The 22,107-nt window shown below is 44.7% G+C and overlaps 1 protein-coding gene across 1 annotated transcript; it reads left to right on the top strand.

Annotated features, from left to right (window-relative positions):
- Positions 1–1,372: 1,372 nt before the first annotated feature.
- On the top strand, positions 1,373–18,353 carry LOC108921171 (TNF receptor-associated factor 4-like). The gene is made up of 7 exons (XM_018730512.2): positions 1,373–1,917; positions 12,178–12,229; positions 13,295–13,399; positions 14,516–14,677; positions 15,629–15,790; positions 16,172–16,327; positions 16,553–18,353. Exons 1-7 carry the CDS (start codon positions 1,775–1,777, stop codon positions 17,198–17,200), a joined length of 1,428 nt encoding a protein of 475 aa, XP_018586028.1. The 5' UTR covers positions 1,373–1,774; the 3' UTR covers positions 17,201–18,353.
- Positions 18,354–22,107: the final 3,754 nt, after the last annotated feature.

Below are 22,107 nucleotides of genomic sequence, written 5' to 3'. Positions count from 1 at the left end.
AGTAGCAGAGTGACTGACTTGTAACTGTAAGCACAGATACGACGTTGATTAAACAATCTGCTTTATTTTTCAGTGTGAAGAAGGCCCGCTTCCCACTGTCATCTATCATGTTTTGTTTTTCCTCTGTGATTTTTTTTAGTACCAGTTGCCCAGCTGTGTAAGATGTGTTCTAAACCCTCATCATCAACAAGAGTCCGACTTCAGCCAGCAATACAATTTGTTACGCTTGGTAAAACAAGACCCACTAATTCCTGGATTTAAGGGGTAAGAGCAGAAATGCTCTTATTTTGTTAGAATCCCTTAGTTTAGTTCACAACTGGGTACAGCACTACCCTGAAGTTCATGTCCACAGTATGGTATCTGTATTTTTGGATTATCATATCACATCAGGTCACATGCAGCATCGTGGGTTTAGATGAGGCGAGGAAGGATACACAACAAGCATTTGTCTCAAAAGTTTTATTCAAACACCTACATACAGGGAAATAATGCTCTGGGTTCGACGACCCGTTCTCTCTAGTACCTGCGCCTCTAACCTGCCTTCCCAGCTTACTTAGCACTCCAAACTTTTTGACCTTTCCAAACACGTCTCCCCATCATTTTCCCCAGAAGTGCCCTCAGTGGTTGCACACTTACAATTCACATTTTCCCATAATGCAACTATTTACAATAAGCGCATTCCCCGCTCGAACACCAGTAATGCGGGTTGTTACAATACACATTATAATCACAATTATTGGCAGAGCCAAGCAAGTTAAATATGCAGAACAATTTGTAAAACATCTGATTTAGAAGTTTTAAGTTTCCCATCTTTCAAAGTTCAAGGCAACAGGACATCCAACTTGCGTTTAGACCTTGGCGAACATGACGCCGAGTGCAGTTCTCATGTAAAGTTATTCAATTTTTCTTTGTTAGTCTTCTAGTTTATACACTATGAATCAAACCGCTTCAAGTTTACCCGAGGACAACGACTCTCCAACGCGTTTAACACCGATTTTGTGAACAAATTAAAACGAACACGTGTCCACGAATTTCCACTAGCGCGTTGTAGCGACACCGTGCGGCGGAGTTTGAACCTTCATAACAGTTGAGCCCGCTTGGAGTGCCGTGTGTGTTTTCGTTCGTTCGTTCTCAAACCTAATATCAAATTACATAATTAAACACGAAATGATATACAACGGTAACAATGCTTCACGACTCACCACAAATAGGATGTAGTCTATGTATAAGATTTAAAAAGTTTTAAGTAAGACAACAGCTCGTAAAACAAGAGCAAACGGCACGTTAATTCCTAACGCGTATGTGGCGCGCGCACGTCGGACTCCTCCTTTTCTAAAAGGGGGCGGGGCCTCGTACGGAAACCTGACAGATGGGAAGTTTGTTACTAGTTAAACGAGCCGCCTGCTTGTCTCCGCTGGAAGGAGGGTTTTGTAAACTGCAGCTTTGTACTGCGCCGTCAGCTGGCGCTTCGAGTTATTTTAAAGAGGGGCCGTATGTGTGTGCGTGTGTTTGCGGATCGCGAGCGATCCGACCCGAGAGTCCGGCGTCTCCGAGACACAGACAGAGAGAGACACAGTCTGCTTGTCCGTCCGTCCGTGGGTCGGTCGTTACCGCACACTCACAACCTAACTCGGATTCTGACCTACTAGTACTACTAGTCTTTTTTTTTTTTTTAAAGCAGCGCGGCCGCTTTTTACTACACAGCCGCCGCTGCCTTCTGTTCTGGCGACTTTCGAGCGGTTCTTTGCGTGTCGTGTGTCGGGCGCCGTCCGCGATGCCGGGCTTCGATTACAAGTTTCTAGAGAAACCCAAGAGGCGCTTCCAGTGTCCTCTGTGCAGCAAGACAATGAGGGAACCTGTACAGGTTTCTACGTGTGGACACCGCTTCTGTGACACGTGTCTGCAAGAATTCCTAAGGTGAGGACGTGATTTAACAGCGTGTGTCGCCGTTTTGAATCATGTGATTGCATTTGCCAGCAACAGTACGCGATGCCCCAGGGATTATGTATTCTACACTGTATAATCCTTCACAGAAAACACGATGTGACGAATTATTATTATGAACAGCAGCGTGTGCTCGCTAGTTCACTATTCGCGGGTTCGTTAAGTGAAATATGTCGAGCGTGAAGTTCTTATTAAGTCTTTGATCAGTGCGATGTTAGAGGACCGGTGTGACAAGTGCGATTTTGACAGCGGGTCCATCTATCTTTCAGATGTTGGTAAAACGGGGAAAAAAATTCCCTTTTGTTAAGTAAGATAACTACATTGGAACTCGAGCACTGACTTCTATACGGAGAGAACTTGATTACACAGCTCTTCCGTGTGAGAAACCTGCTGGTTTCTTTATTTCTGTTTACCTGTAACCTAGAGGTGTCACCACCTGTAGCTACCTGTGTGCGCTGTGCTCTCGCGAGACTTCGTCGTTTCGCTGCCCGGCTAACGCGCGCGGGCAGAATCTCTCCGACGAAAAAGCGCGCTTTTCTGCCGCTGGATAATGAACCTGACGGTAACAAAAAGGAGGCGAAATTTTGCGCTGTCACGAGCGTGTAGGTCTTTCCCGACATTTTCGTGCCCTCCTTCCCTCTCCCAGATTTGATTCTGCTTGAGAAATGTGTAGAAATAGTCAGTCACTGAGTCACTTGACATAACTCGTTACATTTTTTTTTTCCCCTCACTCATTTCCTTGTGTGGCATACTGTACATAGTTCCCACATTATTTACCTACTAACGTGTATTTCTTTGTAAGCAGTCCATGTTAGGAGCCTCGGCTAAGGCACACTGGAGACCAGGCTGTCCATGAAGTCCTTGTCAGTGTCCACCGATAGACGCCACAGCTTTTTTTGGGAATAAAACCCATCATGTTTTGGTCTCCGTTAAAATGTGCAAATGGCCATTTCGAAAAAGCAGAGACTGGGAGCTGCAGTCGCTCTACAGCTGTACAAGATACAAGGTCTCATTGCAGCCATGCTAGTCTGTTGACTGTTTGTCCACAGCTGGATGGATGGTGGTTGTAATAGAATATTTATATTCCCTGTTCCCTGGGTGATTTCGTGTTGGAGGGCGTTCACGTGGGTGGATGTGTTATTTTTGACTGGGCATGGACCAACAGGTGTGAATTTATGGATATTCAGTGCTACTAGTCGCCGAAAGCGATGGGGAGAGAAGTGTGGCGCATTCATATAGCCCAACATTGCACCCCGCACACCCTATAATGAAGGGGACTGGACTCTGCTCATTCTACACAGCTACTTGTCAACTGTTTTGCTACGGAATGAAAGTAGGGAAGGTGATGGCGCGTGCCGTGTCTGTGTTGCACGGTATCCCCACCCATTGTGCTGCTGTTATCGCTGTCGCTTCAGGTAATTTTTGGCCTTAGTGCTGCGAGTGGCTCGACGGGAGAGATGAAGGCCGTGCCGCTGGACTGAACCCGGTGACCTGTTGAATGCTATGTGTCCTGATGACGTTTTCCGTCTGTCTGCAGTTTTCAGCCCCAGCATGGAAACTGTCTGTACTACTTTGGCGCCATTTAGACAGGCTTGGAGGAGCCGAGCAGAAGGAGATCTTCTGCACGTTCCCGTGGGGTAGTCTCACCCCCTGGACTCTCCCTTGTCAGCTGCCAGGTGCAGACTCCGAATGTGAAATAACCAGTTTCGTGACAGGTGTCGGGAACATGATACTCTCTTCGACTTGTAGTGGGGCAAGTAGCCAGAAAATGGTGCGCGCACCTTGGGTCGCTGGACTCTCATTGTCATCTGTACTATATTTGTGAGAGTATTTGAGTTTGTGCAAAGTGGCATAGGCTGTTTTTCGATATGTGATTTGCTATTTTGATTGATATTGGTATGTTCAGCACAACCGCACTGTATATTTGTGAAATCAGTTGTTGTACGCTTCCTTCCCCTGCTAGTTAACATGCATTTTCAGTTTGCTTCCAGTGTAATAAGACTATAACTTACTGTCAAATTTATTCTTTTGTATAGTGTACCCCTAAAATTTCTCTTCTCATCATTGTCCTGTAACATATATATACTTTTTAGTTTATGTCTTTGGCTGAAATGTTATGTAAATTCTCATTGTTATAAAAATTCAGTAATTTCTAATCCTAAGTAGATCAAGTAACACCACTGATAGCTGAGGACCAACCTGTCCAATCTGGTGCCTGGGGCGGTTTGGTCACAGGTTCATCCTCATTAAAACTACAGAGGGCTGTAGCTTCAAATCCCCCTACCTCTTGTTTTAGGGTAAGTGCAGCTGAATCAAAGTCATTGCTTGGCAACTGGTTTGTATGGTAAGGGAGGATGTAGAAGTGGATTATCATAGTCTTTGCATGTCTTTGGACTGTGGGAGGAACCTGGAGAACCTAGAGTAAATCTACTGAGCATTGAGAAAACGTGCAAACTCCACGTAGACAGTGGATTTGATCCGCTGTTGTATTGCACAGCTCAGGAATTGGCAAGTGCCAGGATTACCCGCTGCACCACTGTGTTGCTTTGACCTAAGGACTCCTCTTAAATTGCTCTGATAGAATGTCCAGTTATACATGGGTAAAGGGTAATCGTACATTTTTCCACTAGCATTCCAGCTGGCACCAAGACTAAATGAATAATTCTAATATTCTCCATCATTCAGTCCTTTCTGTAATCAAGCTTCGTTCTCATCTTATCTGGAACAAATGGAGAGTAGTAATAAGTCAGTTATGCATGAGGGAGAAATTGAGGTTTATTTATATCTTCAAATCAATTTATTTCTTCTAAATTCTTTATTTATATGGATTATTTTCGGTTTGGTGCCTGGTGCTACGCTGTGGAAAAAGAACATTTTGTGGAAGATTTCAGGCCTCCAACATTAAGGTGGCACTTTACTGGTACAGTCCACTGAGAGGTGATGTCTAGGCTGCCTGGTACTCACAAGTGTGTACTGGTGGTGACTTGTACGGCTTGGATGGTCAAACGGCAAGTGTCAGTGTCGTGGGTCTTGTGTTTCACCTATGCAGGTGACGTTGTGTTAACAAAGAGGTGGATTATGAATGTATGTGTATGACATATTTGAACGTACATACACATGTAAAGTAACCAAACAAATAAGTTAGCAAGTCAATAAATGGGCAGAGATATTTAAATGCAAGAGAGGAGTAGACTGAAGTGAAGTGAGATGAGTAAAGTGAGGTGGTACAGGGTGTGGTAGGACACAGAAAGCTTAGTGCCATTTGCTAATTAAGAGGTGTTCCCCCCCCCCTCCCCAGCATCTTGAGGACTCACTGTAGAGCCTAAGGCATATGCATGAAAGTTGAAACCGCTTGGTCCTTCCAGCCATCTTTCTTGAAAAGATATCAGTCCACTTTAATTGTCATCAAATCTCCTCGTCCTCCTACAGCCCAGCAGGGTGTGTAAACAGGCAGAGTAAGGTATGCACACATGCTGATAGTGTGTGAGCTTCAGATGTTGTACACTCTCCCCCTGCCTTAAGAAGGTAATGCATTCCTGAAAATCCCTTTATAAGGTACATTTTTGTAAGCCGAACTCATTACCATTAATTTATATGAGAGGGGAAAAAACTAAGCTTTCCTGAGCCTCAAAATGGGCAGTTTTTTTTTTAAAAAAACTTTTTACCCAGAAGGTTGATCAAGATAACCATTATTTCTGTAATTCTTCACATTTTTTTAAAACCAAAAAACCTATTAAACACACACACTGACTGAAGTCACTTGTCCCGAGCGGGGTCACGGCAAGCCGGAGCCTAACCTGGCAACACAGGGTGTAAGGCTGGAGGAGGAGGGGACACACATTGTAAGTTAATTGCACTCAATAATGTCAAGGTCACTCTTGAACTGCACCACCATTAGAGCAGTTTAAATACACACACACACGCATTTTCAGAACCGCTTGTCCCAAGTGGGGTCGTGGCAAGCCAGCGCCTAACCCAGCAACGCAGGGCGTAAGGCCGGAGGGGGAGGGGACACACTCAGGACGGGACGCCAGTCCATCGCAAGACACCCCAAGCGGGACTCGAACCCCAGACCCACCGGAGAGCAGGACTGTGGTCCAACCCACTGTGCCACCGCACCCCCTCAGTTTAAATATTTAAAGTAAAAAAAATTAACAAAGAAATATTTCTGAAACAAGGTTAATGCTTACTGAAAGGAGTTTGACGTTGTGGCTTGAGGTGAGGTGGAAAACGGTAGGGAGAGGCCAGAGTGAGTGTTTGGAGTGTGGCGATTGTGGGTACGAAGATGGGAGTTGGAGGGCAAACACGAGGGAAGGGAAGATAGTTTGTTCACATAACCACATTCTCAAATTATTTTTATACAATTCTTCTAGGAATGCATTTGCTACTTTTTCTCTGCAGATGCTGCATTGTTTGTTATTTAAATGTTGTGAAGTAACCCCCTCTTCCTAAATCTTTCAGACCAACCATGACTTCCCTAGAGAGTCAGTTTCTTAGCTGTTTTGTCATCTATTTTGATAGCTTCGTTTCACATGTATATGGTGTGGTTCTTATGAGGAGAAAGCTTATTATCACGTGCTTGCTTCTAGAATCAATGGTCCACTGTAGCAACTCTCCAATATCTCCATTACTTGCCTTGGTAACAAAAGTTTTCATGCTAGGAGAACCGACGACTGTTTCTGCAGTCTTTAACTTCTACTTTTGTGTGTAGATGGTACAGACGGTAGACATAGAGAGCTGTAAGGCCGTCATAACTTCTTTGTCGTGCTGCCTCGCATCCCTCCTCATTTCGCACTTAGTGGGATAGCTTTTCAGTCTTTTCTGGCGTTTCCACTTTGTTTCACACCTTTTTTTCCTCTCATAATTTTTCACTTGTTAAAGCCATGGCCATGATGCATGGAACAGTTAGAAAAAGAACAGCACAAATGGGTGAGTAAGCAGAGAGATTATCAAACACGTGCCTGCACCGTAAATGCCGAGATGACCACTTTTGAAGGGGTGAACAGACTATTTTTTTTTTGGCATGGAGTTCTCGGCTCTTCTCCTATTTGCCCCCCCCCCTTTTTTTTTTTTTTTTTTGTAAGTGAAAAAGTGGCATTAAGGTTCTTTTGTATACATGAATTTTTGTAAATCGAACAGTCATATCTCATGACTGACTGTATTGTAAATGTCACTTTGGTACCAAGAAATCCTGGTTTAATCAAAAACTGTCCTTCCTTTTTTTTTTTTTAAGAGGAAGGCTTTAAAGTCACTGATTTTATTACTTAGAGATGTTGATGTATATAACAGAACACAAATGGATAAATGAGGATTGGTCAAAATAGTGAACCCCAAGGTCAAATTCCCTGAAGGAAGGCATTTTATCGCCATAGGACATGACAGTGGTGCTTTTCGGCTCATGAGCCTTGAGGCGGTTGATGCTTAAAGAACAGGCAAAGACAGAAATAGATGCCTAACATTTTTCCTGCTGGTGCTAACTTTAATCAGTTTTTTCACCTGCCTTCTGTCTTACTTCTTACCACTTGTGTTCTTTTCATAGAATTTTGTGGGATGACATTGTGTTGCAGTGGTGTCTCACAGCTTCTGGCCAGTGGATTCAAATCCAGCTCAATCATTGCAGAGTTTGAGTGTTCTACATATTTCTGTGTTGGCTTCCAGTTTCCTTTTACAGTCCAAAGTCATGTGTTTCAGGTTAGCTGTGATTGTAAACTGCCTGTAGTGTGCGAATATGTGTGTGATTTCTTTGCAGTGGACTGGTGTCCTGTCCATGGTGTCCCCTGACTCCTGGCCAGTGCCTCCAGGTTAGACCACAGAGCACTGCGGCATTCCACTGGACAAGTAGTTAGTGACAACAGATGGATATCAGTTTCAGTATTGGTCTCTACATTCTGTTTTTGTTAGTGATTTCTGCTTTTGTACAATGTCAGCACTTCATTTTCAGTAAGCAGTTTTGATCCAAGAATTATGATGTAATAAGTCATTTGCAGTGGGCGTTCTTTGCTTTATTTATCCACTTTTTATTCCTTGAATATTCTGAAGGAGGCTGTGCCCAAATGCAAACACTGACAAATTTTCCGATTGTTCTATTTCTGAGTGCTCTCCTTTATTATCTCTTTTAATCGTCTTTTGTTGTTGCCAAGGTTATGCAAGAGGGTTTTGTTCATTCGATAGCAGCCTGGATAGAGCCTGAGACGCCTGGTGGAACTGAGACTCGGTCGAACCAGTGCAGAAGCCCATTAGCATGAGAGGATAGTGTGTCCCTTGTTCAACCCGAGGTAAAAGACATGTTGAGTTTCTACAGGAGCCTGACGGCTGGATGGCTTCTGTACAGTAGGTGGTTGCTGCTGAATTTGCTGCTTCATTGTTTTGGACGGATCTCAAGTTACTTTTGCTTATATTTGTGGTATTGAGCTGGTTTTTCTGCTTTTCAAAAGGAGTGCATTTTTTTAAGACTTACCCTTACAGCTGTGCCCTTATTCCCACTTTCTGCTGATTTGCTTGCAGTCCATTCACATCCCATTTCTACAGTACAGCTCAAACCACTCGCACTCTTCACACATGGTGCTGAGTCTATGCCCATTATTGGTGGAGTTCACTGTGATGCTTTGTACATATATACGGCTTCAAGAATCTAATCCCAACAACCACTCTCAACTTACAAATGTTCACATTCTTGCCTTATCAGTGATGATGCTTTACTATGTGGAATGACGGTAACAGCGGACACATTACTTTCCAGGGACTAGTGGTGAGGTTTAAACTGAGAAAGAGGAGAGTACTCCCTAAAATTCCAGAAAGTTCTTTTCTGTATCGGTGCAGTTCAAGCATGGATGACGTGTCCCTGGCCATCAGCAGTGTCTGTCGTGGTGGTCGTGGTGATGACCAGTGGAGAGGCAGGCCCCCAGGGACAATGTTGTCAGATGAGGAAGACTCAACAGGGCATTAAGCTGTGAGCTCTTGAGCCTGTGGGTTTTCTGTGTGCACCATGCCCTCCTTAACTTTCAGTTCAGCAAACCAGTTGTATAACAAACCACTTGTATCAGATTCAAGACTCTGGTTATTGTCTACAAATGCATCAATAGAACTGCTCTCAGCTATTTACAAGTCTTTATCAACCGCTACATCCCAGCTAGACCCTTCGCTCGTCTACTTCTGCTGGCTTGGTGGTCCCGCGCACGAAAGGTAAAGTGCGGAGGTTCTTGGTTCTGGCTCCATTGTGGTGGAATGACCACCTCGTCTCACTCAGAACTGCGGAAACTGCCTGCATTCAAGAAGGGTCTGAAAACTCACCTTTTCCCAGACACATTTCGCCCAAGATCTCTCCAGCTCATGTATGGTGTAAATGTTCATGCACCATAACTTCATGAGCATCACCAGATAAATCATTTATTCAGCCTCTACTCCGGCATTGTATTTGCTTGCTTGTGTATCTTATATTATTTAAAAAAAAAAAAAAAAAAAAAATTGGTAGGAGGGTATGAGGATTTATCTATCCTGTGTTTTACGCACCAACTTGAACGATGAACCTTGGTGCAGGAAGTGGTAGGTAACGAATTAGGTTTCTTTGAGACTTTCATGTCTGCAGCTATGTCTCCTTCTCTCAATGTAATGCATAAATTGTTCTTTTGCTGAGATGTACGTCGCTTTGGACAAAAGCGTCTGCTAAATGAATGAATGTAAATGTATAAGAAGTAATCAACAATTTGTTTCGCTGTTTCATACTGCTTTTCGCTCCTTTGGGATGTGCGTGTGACACAACCAGCAATACATTTGTGTAGTGTAAAAATGAGTAAACAACTTTTTAATCTTGGAAGATCCGAAATCGGACCACCCTGGCAGTGCCTGCGACCCCACATTAGTCTTGACAATTTAAAGGTGGTGCTCTACCCACATTCTGAACCCTGATCGGGTCTTAGGTTTATCAAACATAATGTTTTTTAAACTTGATGGCCGGGGTAAACGTCATTGCAGCGTTCTGGTGTCAAGTTGTCTGATCGGGTTTTGTCTTCTCTTCTCTGTGGATTTGTATTTTAATCAGTACGTGGGCGCTGATGTGCTGCTGAGTTGTGGTAAGACACAGCATTCCCCATGCGTTCCATGTTTGCTTGGCAGACACTTCCACGATCGTGATGGTTTACACTTTTGGTGCTTATCTTTAGTACAGTATAGCTGTGTACTCACCCCTGCTGTTCTTTTTTTGTCATGAATTTCAGAAATGTATTTTCCTGATGCAGTTTACAGTGAGCAGTTGTGTTTGAGCACTTTGCTCATGATGACAACAGCAGTTTCTTTCCTAGAACCTAAAGCTGCAGTAATTTTGTTTAGGAGTCGAGTTCCATAACAAGTCAGTGTTGTAGAGGGGTGTGTTCATTATGTCAGTAGTATTATAATGCGCAGGCAGGTCCCAGGTTTCCTGTTATAAAGGCATAAATTTGAGATCCAAAAGCACTGTAAAATCAGGAGGGCTTGCTGTTCGTCACAAGGCACTGCTTGTTGGGGGTGTATGTCAGTGAATGTCATGAAATGCCAGCTCCTATCAGCTGCAGACTCGCCTCCTTAATTGTGTCCTTTGTGAACTGTCCTTCCGCAGAGTGCCAAGACACTCCGTGAGCAAGCGCGGGGTAGGGGGGGAGGGTCCTGAAAGTCAGGTTGTGTTATTAACGCTGGGACAGCCACCCTGTCCAGGAGGCTGCTGGTCCTTCTTGGCCAACAGCCAGCATGCTCTGACTTTGCCTGTGCAGCACCATCTACAATTTTGCTAGACGTAGCCTGAGACCTGCACCTTGCTGCTGTGTGATCCTTCATGGTTGTTCAAGGCCCACAGTCCTTCGCTGTTAATTCAGTTAGCGTCTCCTCTGGAGTGTGTGCATTTGTAACACTTATTCATTTTCACAGCTAGATATTTCCTGAAATAGTAAATAAATAATGATAAATAAATGGTATGATAACAAATAAGTTAAAATTTTGTATAATGGTAGCTCTGTTTTGGAATTTGAACCTATAGCCTTTTGGTCACAAGTCCAGTTCTGTAACTACTGACTCACCTGCTAGCACTGTGTAGAGTGTTATTTTTACCTTGGTGACACACAATGCTGTCACTGTCTCTCTTCTTTATCTGATGGCACAACAATGAGAGATTTAGATGCAAATTGTGAGCTCTTTCCATTAAGGAGCACGGTGTTCGCTACCGGTCACTGTCGATTCCCTTTCGCTTTTGCCTCCCTGCCAATAGCAGTGTGTCCTGAGCAAGGGGAATCATGTACTCTCCAAGTCCCATCTGATGCAGCAGCATTAATGGAGCAGATTTATCTCTGTTACCCTGAATTACCCATCCTCCCATCCACTGTCCTTGGCCTGTTCTGCTTGGTTTGCTCTGTAAGTGGCCAATTTCACAGCCTTGCTCCCGCCCCTGGAGAACAGAGCCATGGAAGGACTGGGGAACTCTGTCTCAGTGGCCCATCCCTTTGCGTGATGCGTTTCCCCAGAAAGTTTTATTGTGACTCTTTTGGTTCCTTCTCGGGCATCTTTGTGTAAAGGGCAACGAACGCTATAGCAGAATCTTGTATAACCGGTTCTTCCTTCTCCGAGGCCCGACAGTGAAACCAGCCTTGCATGATGAGCATCAGCTGTGGTTTCTCATGACATCATAGGACTATATTGGCTCAAGCACATATATGCAGGGCCTTGTTCTCGACTTTTCCCTGGCATCTCTGGATTCTGTGGTGAAAGCTTGGGTCCCTGGCAGGCTTTAGCCACAAAAGACTGTATGGAGCCCCTGAAATGTTGCAAGGGCTGCGTCACTGGACTCTAGTGTCTATACTGGTTCCTATCCCTGAACGCAGAAATTTCCAGTGTGCCCATTCCAAATGGCCCTGAGGCCTAGACTGTCCCAGTGAATCCATTGCCCTCTTTTTACCCAGATGCCTTGGGCCCTGGTTCACTCTTCAAGTCTTCAGTGTGGACTGGTTTTTTTCAGACATAATCTCCTGGTTGTTGTTTAATCACGCTTATGATGCGTCTTTCCAGTGCTTCTGAGGAAGTTTGCTTATTCCACAGTGAAAGCTATGGGCCTGTCAAAGCAAGAGTGATTGTGAAGGTAGAAGACATTTCAGTGTCCACAGCACATCATGGGACACGGGAACTGGCGGGAAGGGTCAGGAGAGCAGGGAAGCCAAAAGCACTAACGGAGGGGTCACTGTCACATTCTTGCAGCCTCTTCTTTGTGTTTTGCAGTGAGGGAGTCTTCAAGTGCCCAGAGGACCAGCTGCCCCTGGATTATGCCAAGGTAATTCCATTACTCTAGAGGGGGTTTGCTCTAATTTATTATTATTATTATTATTATTATTATTATTATTATTATTATTATTAATAATAATAATAATAATATTATTAATGTATTAATGTTGTCATCATTGGTGGGGCAGAATTTTACTCCACAGCAGGGTTTTCTCCTCTTTGCAATGCTCTTCTTTCGTGTTCTTTTGTCTTCTGGAAAATTAAAGCCTTTTTTGAGAGACAAAATAAGATTTTATTTATTTATTTATTTAACCCTTTTAAAAAATTTTATAACTTCTGAAACTACTGTAGGAAATAGTCGGTTTATGAATTTATAATGGACCACAGTCCTGCTCTCCAGTGGGTCTGGGGTTCGAATCCCGCTTGGGGTGCCTTGCGACAGACTGGCGTCCCGTCCTGGGTGTGTCCCCTCCCCCTCCGGCCTTACGCCCTGTGTTACCGGGTAGGCTCCGGTTCCCCGCGACCCCGTATGGGACAAGCGGTTCAGAAAATTGTGTGTGTGTGTGTGTGTGTGTGTGTGTGTGTGTGTGTGTGTGAATTTATAATTTTGCTTGTTCGTTGAAAGGTGTTAGTCAAGGAAGATAAGATCAGCGAAGAAGAGATGACTTTCTTTGTCCTTTCGGTGCTGGTGCATGACCTCCGATTAGTGCTATACCAGTCGTGCGCTTCTGTTATTTCAACAATGTCACCCCTCGCACACTTTCACATGCGTACAGTATACCTTCACCTCTATTTAGTCCATTACCAGTGGAATAGGTGGGTAGTTTATTATAACTAGATTCAATCTTCATAATGGTGCTTTATGCTTTATAATCACTGGCTCTTATGTCATGTTATTTGAGTATGTGGCAAAACAGCTTTGTTGTGTTTGCATTTTTGCATGTGTGTGTAAAGCAAAGAAGGAAGTGGAGATGTTAACTTTTAAATTTTTTGTTGCTGAGTCACTCACTATGCATGTGGATTCCCCAGCCTGTTGTACCTGCAAACCGTGTTATTCATTTCTTCCACTGGTTCTACATCACCTCACTTGAACTTCAACCTTTTGACCCTGCAGATCTATCCAGACCCAGAGCTGGAACAACAGATCCTGGGACTGACGATCCGCTGCATTCACAGTGAGGAGGGATGCCGTTGGACAGGCCAGGTGAAGCAGTTGCAGGTAACCACAGATCTGCCCCCTGCACACCTCCACTGCACACTTGGTTTCTGACATCGTGGTAGCAGTGGAGCAGAAGGCGGAGTCACGAGTGAACAGGGAAGAAACTACCAGGGGGCCATTGGGGCTGTGTTTTAATTGGAAGTGAGCTCCCTGCTTTGCGTTGCTTAGCAAACACTTCTTATAAGTGTGTACATGAGGTTCAGGAGCATCAGATCTGATCTGATCTGAGCATGAGAAGTTCAGTTTTGACATTCTTGTCCATGTATTATGGAGGAAGCTAATAGTGTAATGGCTAGAGCTGCTGCCTGTCAATCCAAAGTTTGCTGGTTTAAATCTCACCTCCAGTTGTTGTACCCTAAATTTCTCCAGTAAAATTACACTTCTTTATGAACGGGTGAATAAGAAGCTTAACATTGTAAGTCACTTTGCAGAAAAGCATCAGTTAAATGTATTTATTTATTCATCAATTCTACTCCCTTGAGGGGGGCGCAGTGACGCAGTGGGTTGGACCGGGTCCTGCTCTCCGGTGGGTCTGGGATTCGAGTCCCGCTTGGGGGTGCCTTGCAACGGACTGGCGTCCCATCCTGGGTGTGTCCCCACCCCCTCCAGCCTTATGCCCTGTGTTGCCGGGTTAGGCTCTGACTTCCTGCGACCCTGTATGGGACAAGCAGTTCAGACGGTGTGTGTGTGTGTGTGTGTGTGTGTGTGTGTGTGTGTGTGTACTTCCTTGAGCATGCGCCTCAATTATCAACTGGTCCACACCTAGTGTAGACATCACACATTATCCAATTTTACAACATTGATTCGGAGCACCCGGAATGACTTCTGTCCCCTCGGAACACACGTCCAGTGATCTGTCGATCTGCAGGAAACCACAGCAGTCCCTCAGATGGCATTTCAACCCCATTCACTGGGGGAGTACTGACATTTGAACCACAGAATTTTGTCCATTAAATCAGAAATCTATTAAATTTTACTGTAGCATCATTAATGCTGTAGTTAATTTGTGTAAAAGTTTCATCCATAGTGCTCCCAGTTCTAAGTACGTGTGCAGTACTTTCCGTGAAGTGCCGATGGCCTACGTTTAATCTCTTCCTCCTGCTTTGTTATTCCCAGGGCCACTTTTCCACCTGCGCATACAACGTGATCCCCTGCCCCAACCGTTGCTTGGCCAAGCTGACACGCCGCGACCTGCCGGGCCACCTGCAGCACGATTGCAGCAAGCGTAGGATGCGCTGTGAGCACTGTGCTGGCGACTTCACCGGACAGGCATACGAGGTGCTGTATGGTTCATGTCTGGTGTCACACGTTTGCATCCGGTGTCAAACACAGAACTTAACAAACTACACTGATACCCATTTACATTTATTTACATTACTGATACCCAAAAGGTTTCTCAAAATCAGTTACAAATTACTGCTTTATCCTTGAAAAGAAATGCAGCCTTTATGGGCTTTGACTATAGCAGTACAGAAAAGAGAAGGCAGCAGGATGACAGCAGGGCTATGGTTAAGTTGTGGGTTTGAATCCCAGACAATACTGTTGCTGTTTGCGTTGCTGTGTTGTCTCATAATGGTGGTTTGCACTACACATATCTAGACCTATTGAGCATTACCTTATATCACAAGGCAACAGGTCTTGGTGGTCCTGCACACAGAGGTTCTCGGTTCTGGCTCCGTTGTGGTGGAATGACCTCCCCCTGTCACTCAGAACTGCTGAAACTCTGTCCACATTTAAGAAGGGTCTGAAAACTCACCTCTTCCAGACTCACTTCGCTCATGATCTCTTAAGCTCATGTCAAGTGTAAATGTTCATGCACCATAACTTTATGGTCATGCCCAGATAAGCCTTTACACAGCCGCTACTCCTATGTTATATGTAAATGTTTGTGTACCTTTTTTAAAAAAAGAAATATATAGGAAGATGATCAGGAATTGCCTATTCTGAGTTTTATGCACCTACTTGTGCGATGAGCATCGGTGCTATAAGTGGAAAGAAACAAATTAGGTTTACTTAAGAATCACATGTCTGCAACTATGGCTCTCTTTCTTTTAATGTACAATAATGCACAAACTGTATTTCTTTGAGATGTAAAGTGCTTTGGAAAAAGCATCTGCTAGATGAATAAATGTAAATAGCACACTGAACTCTCAGCCCCACATATCAATCATTTATATCAAAGGTGATTAGAATCCTGAGATCAGACCACTGCTCTGTACCCCCTTCCAGGACCACCAGGGTACATGCCCCCAGGAGAGTGTGTACTGTGAGAACAAGTGTGGAGCGCGGATGTTACGGCGTCTGCTGACCCAGCACAGTGCGACTGAATGCCCCAAGCGTACACAGCCCTGCAGGCACTGTGGCAAGGAGTTTGTGTGGGATACCTTGCAGGTTGGCCTATGGAATTGGAGACCCTGGACACAGGGACCATTATATTTAATGCCTACAGTTGCTTTGTGGAAATTATCCTTAATTATACTTATCAACAGATACTTATAAAGTAAAATCTGTCTGTTGCTGTTTTGTGTGTGTGTTTTGGGTTCTTTGCTTGTGTAATAAAACTATTAGATGCATACACTGATGTGTGTACTGTATGTCACGTTGCTGTGACACAATTCAGGAATTTTTCTTCTAACCTGTGGTATCATAATGTTAACTTTTGATAAGTCCACAATTCCTTTTCCCACCATAGTGTTGGACTTTCTACAGTTACCTGCCACCTCTGCATGTCTGTTTCTTTTCTTTGACCTTTTCTCCCCTCCCAACTAACAGAACCACCAGTTCCACTGCCCACGATTCCCAGTGCCATGCCCACGCAAGTGTGGGGTGGTCAGCGTGGCCAGGGAGGACCTGGCTGCCCACATGCGAGATGGCTGTGGCAGCATCCTTGTGCTCTGCCCTTTTCGGGAAGCTGGATGCAAACACAGGGTAAGTCTCACACAGCTGCTAGGAACTGACTTTGCTAGGTGGTGTTTATGTTCGTTAGATTGTTCGGTGGAACATTTTGCACGTGTAAATTTCAGTCGGGGAAATTGCTGTATTCTTGTAAAGGTAGTTATCCTGCTTGCTAAGGCTAGATAAATTTTAAATTCTTGAAATACTAATGTGAGATTCCTGGCTGTGACTCTCTGCTCTGTCTCACCCTTGTGGCAGTGCTCCAAGGTGGCCATGGGTCATCACCTGGAGAACATGGCCAAGGCCCACCTGACGCTGATGTGTGGGTTGGTGAGCCGCCAAAGGCAGGAGATTCTTGAGCTGCGGCGACAAGTAGAGGAGCTGTCATCGGGTCGTGTCGGCACCCTCGTGTGGAAGTTGTGCGACTACACGCGGCGACTGGCGGAGGCGCGACAACGTGGCAACTTGGAGTGTCTGAGCCCCGCCTTCTACAGCCACCGCTATGGATACCGGCTGCAGGCTTCAGCATTCCTGGATGGAAATGGGAGTGGTGAGGGTACGCACCTGTCTGTCTACATTCGCGTACTGCCTGGTGAGTATGACAGCCTACTGGAGTGGCCCTTCCCCTGTCGTGTCACCTTTTCTCTGCTGGATCAGAGTGACCCCTCTATCTCCAAGCCCCAGCACATCACAGAGACCTTCAGCCCTGACCCAAACTGGAAAAATTTCCAGAGGCCCCAAGCTGGAGGAAGTAGGGCCTCCCGTGACTCGATGGATGAGAGCACCCTCGGATTTGGCTATCCCAAGTTCATCTCCCACGAGGAGATCCGAAAGAGAAACTACATCCGAGATGATGCCATCTTCCTGAAGGTCTCTATAGAGCTGCCTCAGAAGATCATTGCCTGAGTCCTTTCTAATGTTTGTGGGAACACCAAGAGGAGAGTAGAATCTGGACAATTACTTGCCACTTGCTGTAACGGGGTGTAAAGATGTCAAGTGGATACTGAGCCAATTTGATGGGGTTTATTGTAACCAAAAAAAAAAAAAAATCCTTGAGTGTTGGTGGATGCATTGTACTTTATTATTGACAGCATTTTCACCACTCTTTGTATGAAGCACTGTGAAAGAGGGTTGGATAATGGAGGAAGAGCATGTGAAGTGTGCTGGGTATCCCTGCCTAGTTCTTATCTCAAGAAGAAACGTGGACAGTGGAAAGAGCTGAGTGGAACAGCCGCTCCAATTCCATACAGATGGAGGTAGAAGGATCAAGACCCAGATGACACTACTGCCTCACATGGCACTGGCTCAAAGACCAGTGAACTTTTTTTTTGGCCGATTCCCTGCACAATTTGTGTGAAAGGGCAAAGCTGAGGGAGATACAAGGAGCAATGAGGAGTAGCAGTAGAAACATTGCAAATGGCTCTTTATAAGGAAGAATCAATCCCTGTGGACTCCTCTGTCAAGGGCAAATGCTTTCAAATGCTATCTGTTCTAATTCTGTAACTGAAGTTGTTCACAGAGCCTTTATAGCTGCCAATCATGTGTTTCAGACCTACTTCCCAGGAATATTCATAAACTGGACAGAAAGGGACTGAAATGGTTGGAGTCTGGAGTCTGCAGAGCCACCCTTCCCAGGAGGATTGACAGCTGCCTTATGTTGGTGCAGTAGGCAGACAGAGGCATCCTTCTCAGTGTCTAAATCTGACACTTTATAGGATTCACACTTACACAACATCAGTTCTTAACAGATGCATTTACCCACATCAAAAGTCTTTCCCCCCCTTTCCTCCAGTTACCAACTGCCCATTTTACTGAAACAATTGAGATGAATGCCTGAGCTCCAGGAAGCAAAAGCACTTCCCTTCCTGGGACCAAAACCTTTTCTAGAACCTTAAAGGTCCTCCCTCCGTTGAGGCCTAAGCCTGGCACAGCTTCAGCTCCTGTGGTGCTACCTGCCCTACCTCACAGCCAGTTTTCAGGGACTTGGTGGACAGTAGTGTGGTGGTGTCTCTCTCTGGCCCCTATCCATTGGCAGTGACCTGTAGCATATTTCTCATGTTAAGGGTAGGGTGGGGTGGGGTGGGGTGGGGTGGGGTGGGGTGGGGTGGGGGCAGAGAGATACAAAATGCACCAGTGCTTTTGGATGGGCATGACAGCCCTGCACACTTAAAACATCTGTCTGCCTGGTGGTTAACACACACAAAGAATGGTCATGGCATCCAATGCTCAGTGACTGATGAACATGACTCAAGCAATGGAATGGGTTTCCTACTGTTTTTTTTTTATTATTATATTTTATAAATCAGCTGTGAGGGAGTTGGAGGCTTATGTGCTCACCTGCATGTTCGGTACATCCTGAGTAACGGGCTACATGTGAGCCCTGCTTGCTCAAGGCGTTGAATATAGGTGGCGTGCAGATGCCCCCCGGGCCTGTTTGAGAGCACAGCTGTGTGTGTGTGTGTGTGTGTGTGAACATCCAGTGAGCAGATCACCAGCATAGTATCAGGAATCTCAGGCTGGAACACATTCAGCGCAGTTGGCTGATACTGAAATTTGGGTGACTACGGTCTACTGGGAAAAAAGTTCTTTTTGTAATAGTCATTAATATACGTGTTCGGAAATATATGAAGACAAAAGCACATTTGCTGCCAATTTTTTTGTCATAAATTCCAGTCAAACCATTTTAACAGCAACCAATTATTGCTTTTAACTATTACAAAAAAAGTCATACTTTTATTTTAAACTGTGAAAGGATTTGTGAAGGACAGTTGCCAAAGCGAGAGGTAAGCAAGCTGTTAAAATTTCTGCCTCTGAACTGTGCATTATTTTGTGTTTAACATCCTGATCTGCTTCTGTATTTATTTTATTGAGCCTTACTGCTGGTTTGGTCAAGGAGTTTATGTAAATGTTCTGCGTCGAATGAGCATTGATTCTGGTTTCAGAAATAAAATATCCTCCATTATTTGCAAGTTGTCCGTTCTCCTATCCCTTGCTAATAGATGTTTGTGAGGTGGCCAGCAAGCTCAGTTCATCATACAGGCACGTCCGTAAACGTGCCACCGGTCTCTGCTACTAAACTCCTTTTTCCTCATCGTTCACCATTTGAGCTGTACCCATCGGATGGTTTTATTGAGCATGATCCCTTTATCCTTTTAAGAAGTTGGACACAAGCAGTCTGATCAAGTCTGCATTACTTAGGACAGAAATAAAAAAAAATTTAGCAAATTCCAGCTTTGTTATGGAAAGGTTTCTAGTCACTCGGTCATGGCCCTTCCCTTGTGATGTTGCTCATTTTGCAATAAGCGGACCCCCTCAACTGACAGTGTACACATGGACTACATGCATTGACATAGGCAGGCTTAGGGTCGACCGACCAAAAATAAAAACATTTAGATTTAATCTTAGCTTGATGTTAACAATGGCTTACAAAAAAATTATTTCCTATCTTATTGAAGTTAATTTGTAAACACTAAGTCAACAGAAAATCTAATTGCAATGAGGTAACAGGATTGAGCGGGAGGTAGTGGCAATGACACTTCTTTTTGGTCATTTTAAATTAGTTTTAATGTATTTTTTTTTTTTAATTAATAATGAAGTGTTATACTGTGTGCAACAGGCTTGGCTGGGTCCTGCTCTCTGGCTGGTCTGGGGCTCAAGTCCCACTTGGGGTGCCTTGCAATGGACTGGTGTCCATCCTGGGTGTGTCCCCTCCCCCTGCAGCCTTGCGTCCTGTGTTGCCAGGTTAGGCTCCGGTTCGCCACGAGCCCACATGGGACAATCGGTATCAGCCTGTGTGTGTGTTAGGTGAATCCTATCTTGTTTCTGGGATGCAGCACAACACTGTAACCCTGCCCTGGACAATCTGGTTTTAATGATGGGCAGATGTTAGTAGTTTTTTTTTTTTTTTTTTTTAAGTACATTGCAGCTTTGTCTCAGGTTTTTAAAGAACCAAACTTTTCAAAAAGTTGAACAATCTATTATTTGGCTCCTATAATAGTAGTGACAGGATAAAAGTGACATTCCAGTTATGAATAGACTTTCAGTCCCAGTTGTATTGGTAAGTTGAGGACACAGTTAAGCCTGATTCCATACAGGGAAGAATGGGGGGGAAATACCAGAGTAAAACACTTTATCACACCCCCACTCAAAGGGTCTGAATACCTGAAGGCACTTTAATAACTTCACACACCTTTCACATGCTCAGTTCAAACATTCAGAATGTACGAACGCTGTTTGTGCTAAAGCTCTTATCTCCAGATCACACCCAGGCCCAAAGCACCGCTGACATTCCAAGGTGCTGAAACAAAGCTTAGACTGAGTGCCAACTGTGCTGCTATCTGCAAAGGCCAGAGTTACCCTTTGACTGCTAACCCCTGAGCTCCCTGAAGTTTCTCTCTCACGCAAAATAGCTGAAGCCGCTTGTCCCAAGCAGGGTCGTGGTGAACCGGGGCCTAAGGAGGGGGCACCCCAAGCGGGACTCGAACTGCAGACCTGCCACAGGGTGGGACCTGACCCCTCCTCCTCCAGCCTTATGCCCTGTGTTGCTGGGTTAGGGTCCTGTTCCCCGCGACCCCATATGGGATATATATGAGAGAGAGAAAGAGAGAGAGTATGTCTCTGGGTGCTGGGGGATGTGTTTCAGGTGAACTGGTGACTAAATTGTCCTTTGTGTGTGTTATATTGCACTGGTGTGTAGATGAGTGAATGACTGTAGGTAAGGTACATTGTAGTGTATCTAGCACTGTAAGTCACCTTGCATAGAGATGTCAGAAATTATTAATAATCATTGTATGCCACTTTGGAGAAAAATATCTGTTGAATAACTTGTGAGGCAACAGTGCTACACCACCATAACTGATCTTCTTAAATTACCTGATGCTTTTCTCCAAAGCAACATACAGTGTTTAACTACTTATGCACTTTTACAGCCAAGTAATTTTACTGGAGCAAGATGAGTCAGCTGCCCCATTGTTGCTGCACTCCACGGATAAACGTTGCTAAACTGACCCAATGTGACACCGAGATGGTAATAAACCAGCCTTGGGACCAGACCCAAAAAAAAAAAAAAAAAACAAACAGCCAAAGCCATTTACAGGGGCTACGGGGTAAACTGCCATTTTTTGCTATATAATGTAATAGTGTGTAAGTGATAGAGAGAATGCGTTGCACTGATGTATGGATGAGTGACCCATTGTAAGTAGTGTATCTAGCAGTGTAAGTCGTTGGGTGCTCTGGTTTCCTCCCACAGTCCAAAGACATGCTGTTCAGGTTCACCCATAGTGTGTGAGTGCCCAAGAGTGTTTTCCACTGATGTATGGAGGAGTGACCCAGTGTAAATAGTGTATCTAGCAGTGTAAATCACCTTGGTGAATAAGGTATAGGGTGGTAACACTACATAGTTTGTTAGAAGTCGCTTTGGAGAAAAGCATCTGCTAAGCGAGTAAATGTATATGAAAGACAGTAAAAAGGGACCAAAGAGAGATGGGTGTTATAGAGGTGGAGCTCCTCTTTGCCCTACCTGGTTGTTTTCCTCCGCAAACCTCATGCAGCCACAGGGATTTAGACCCTCAGAGCAGCAACATTTCCAGACTCTGAGCGCAAGGTGGGTATTTTGCTGATGGTGATATAACAGTAATCCTTTCTTCTGCGAGTTCTTCACAGTTGTTCGCGAAGAAGAGATGTTAATGAGCATGTAAGGAGAAATACTGTTCACTCCCCTGACTGTAGTGGTCGTGCACTGGGGTTGCTAAATCTGGGCTGAAGGGTTTGTGGGTTACGGCTGGGATGGCAGTCCTCGTTTCATTGTACGCAGA

The sequence above is a fragment of the Scleropages formosus genome, chromosome 4 (assembly GCF_900964775.1).
Source record: "Scleropages formosus chromosome 4, fSclFor1.1, whole genome shotgun sequence".
In the NCBI taxonomy this organism is placed as follows: domain Eukaryota; kingdom Metazoa; phylum Chordata; class Actinopteri; order Osteoglossiformes; family Osteoglossidae; genus Scleropages; species Scleropages formosus.
This window is presented reverse-complemented; position numbering and strand designations above follow the sequence as displayed.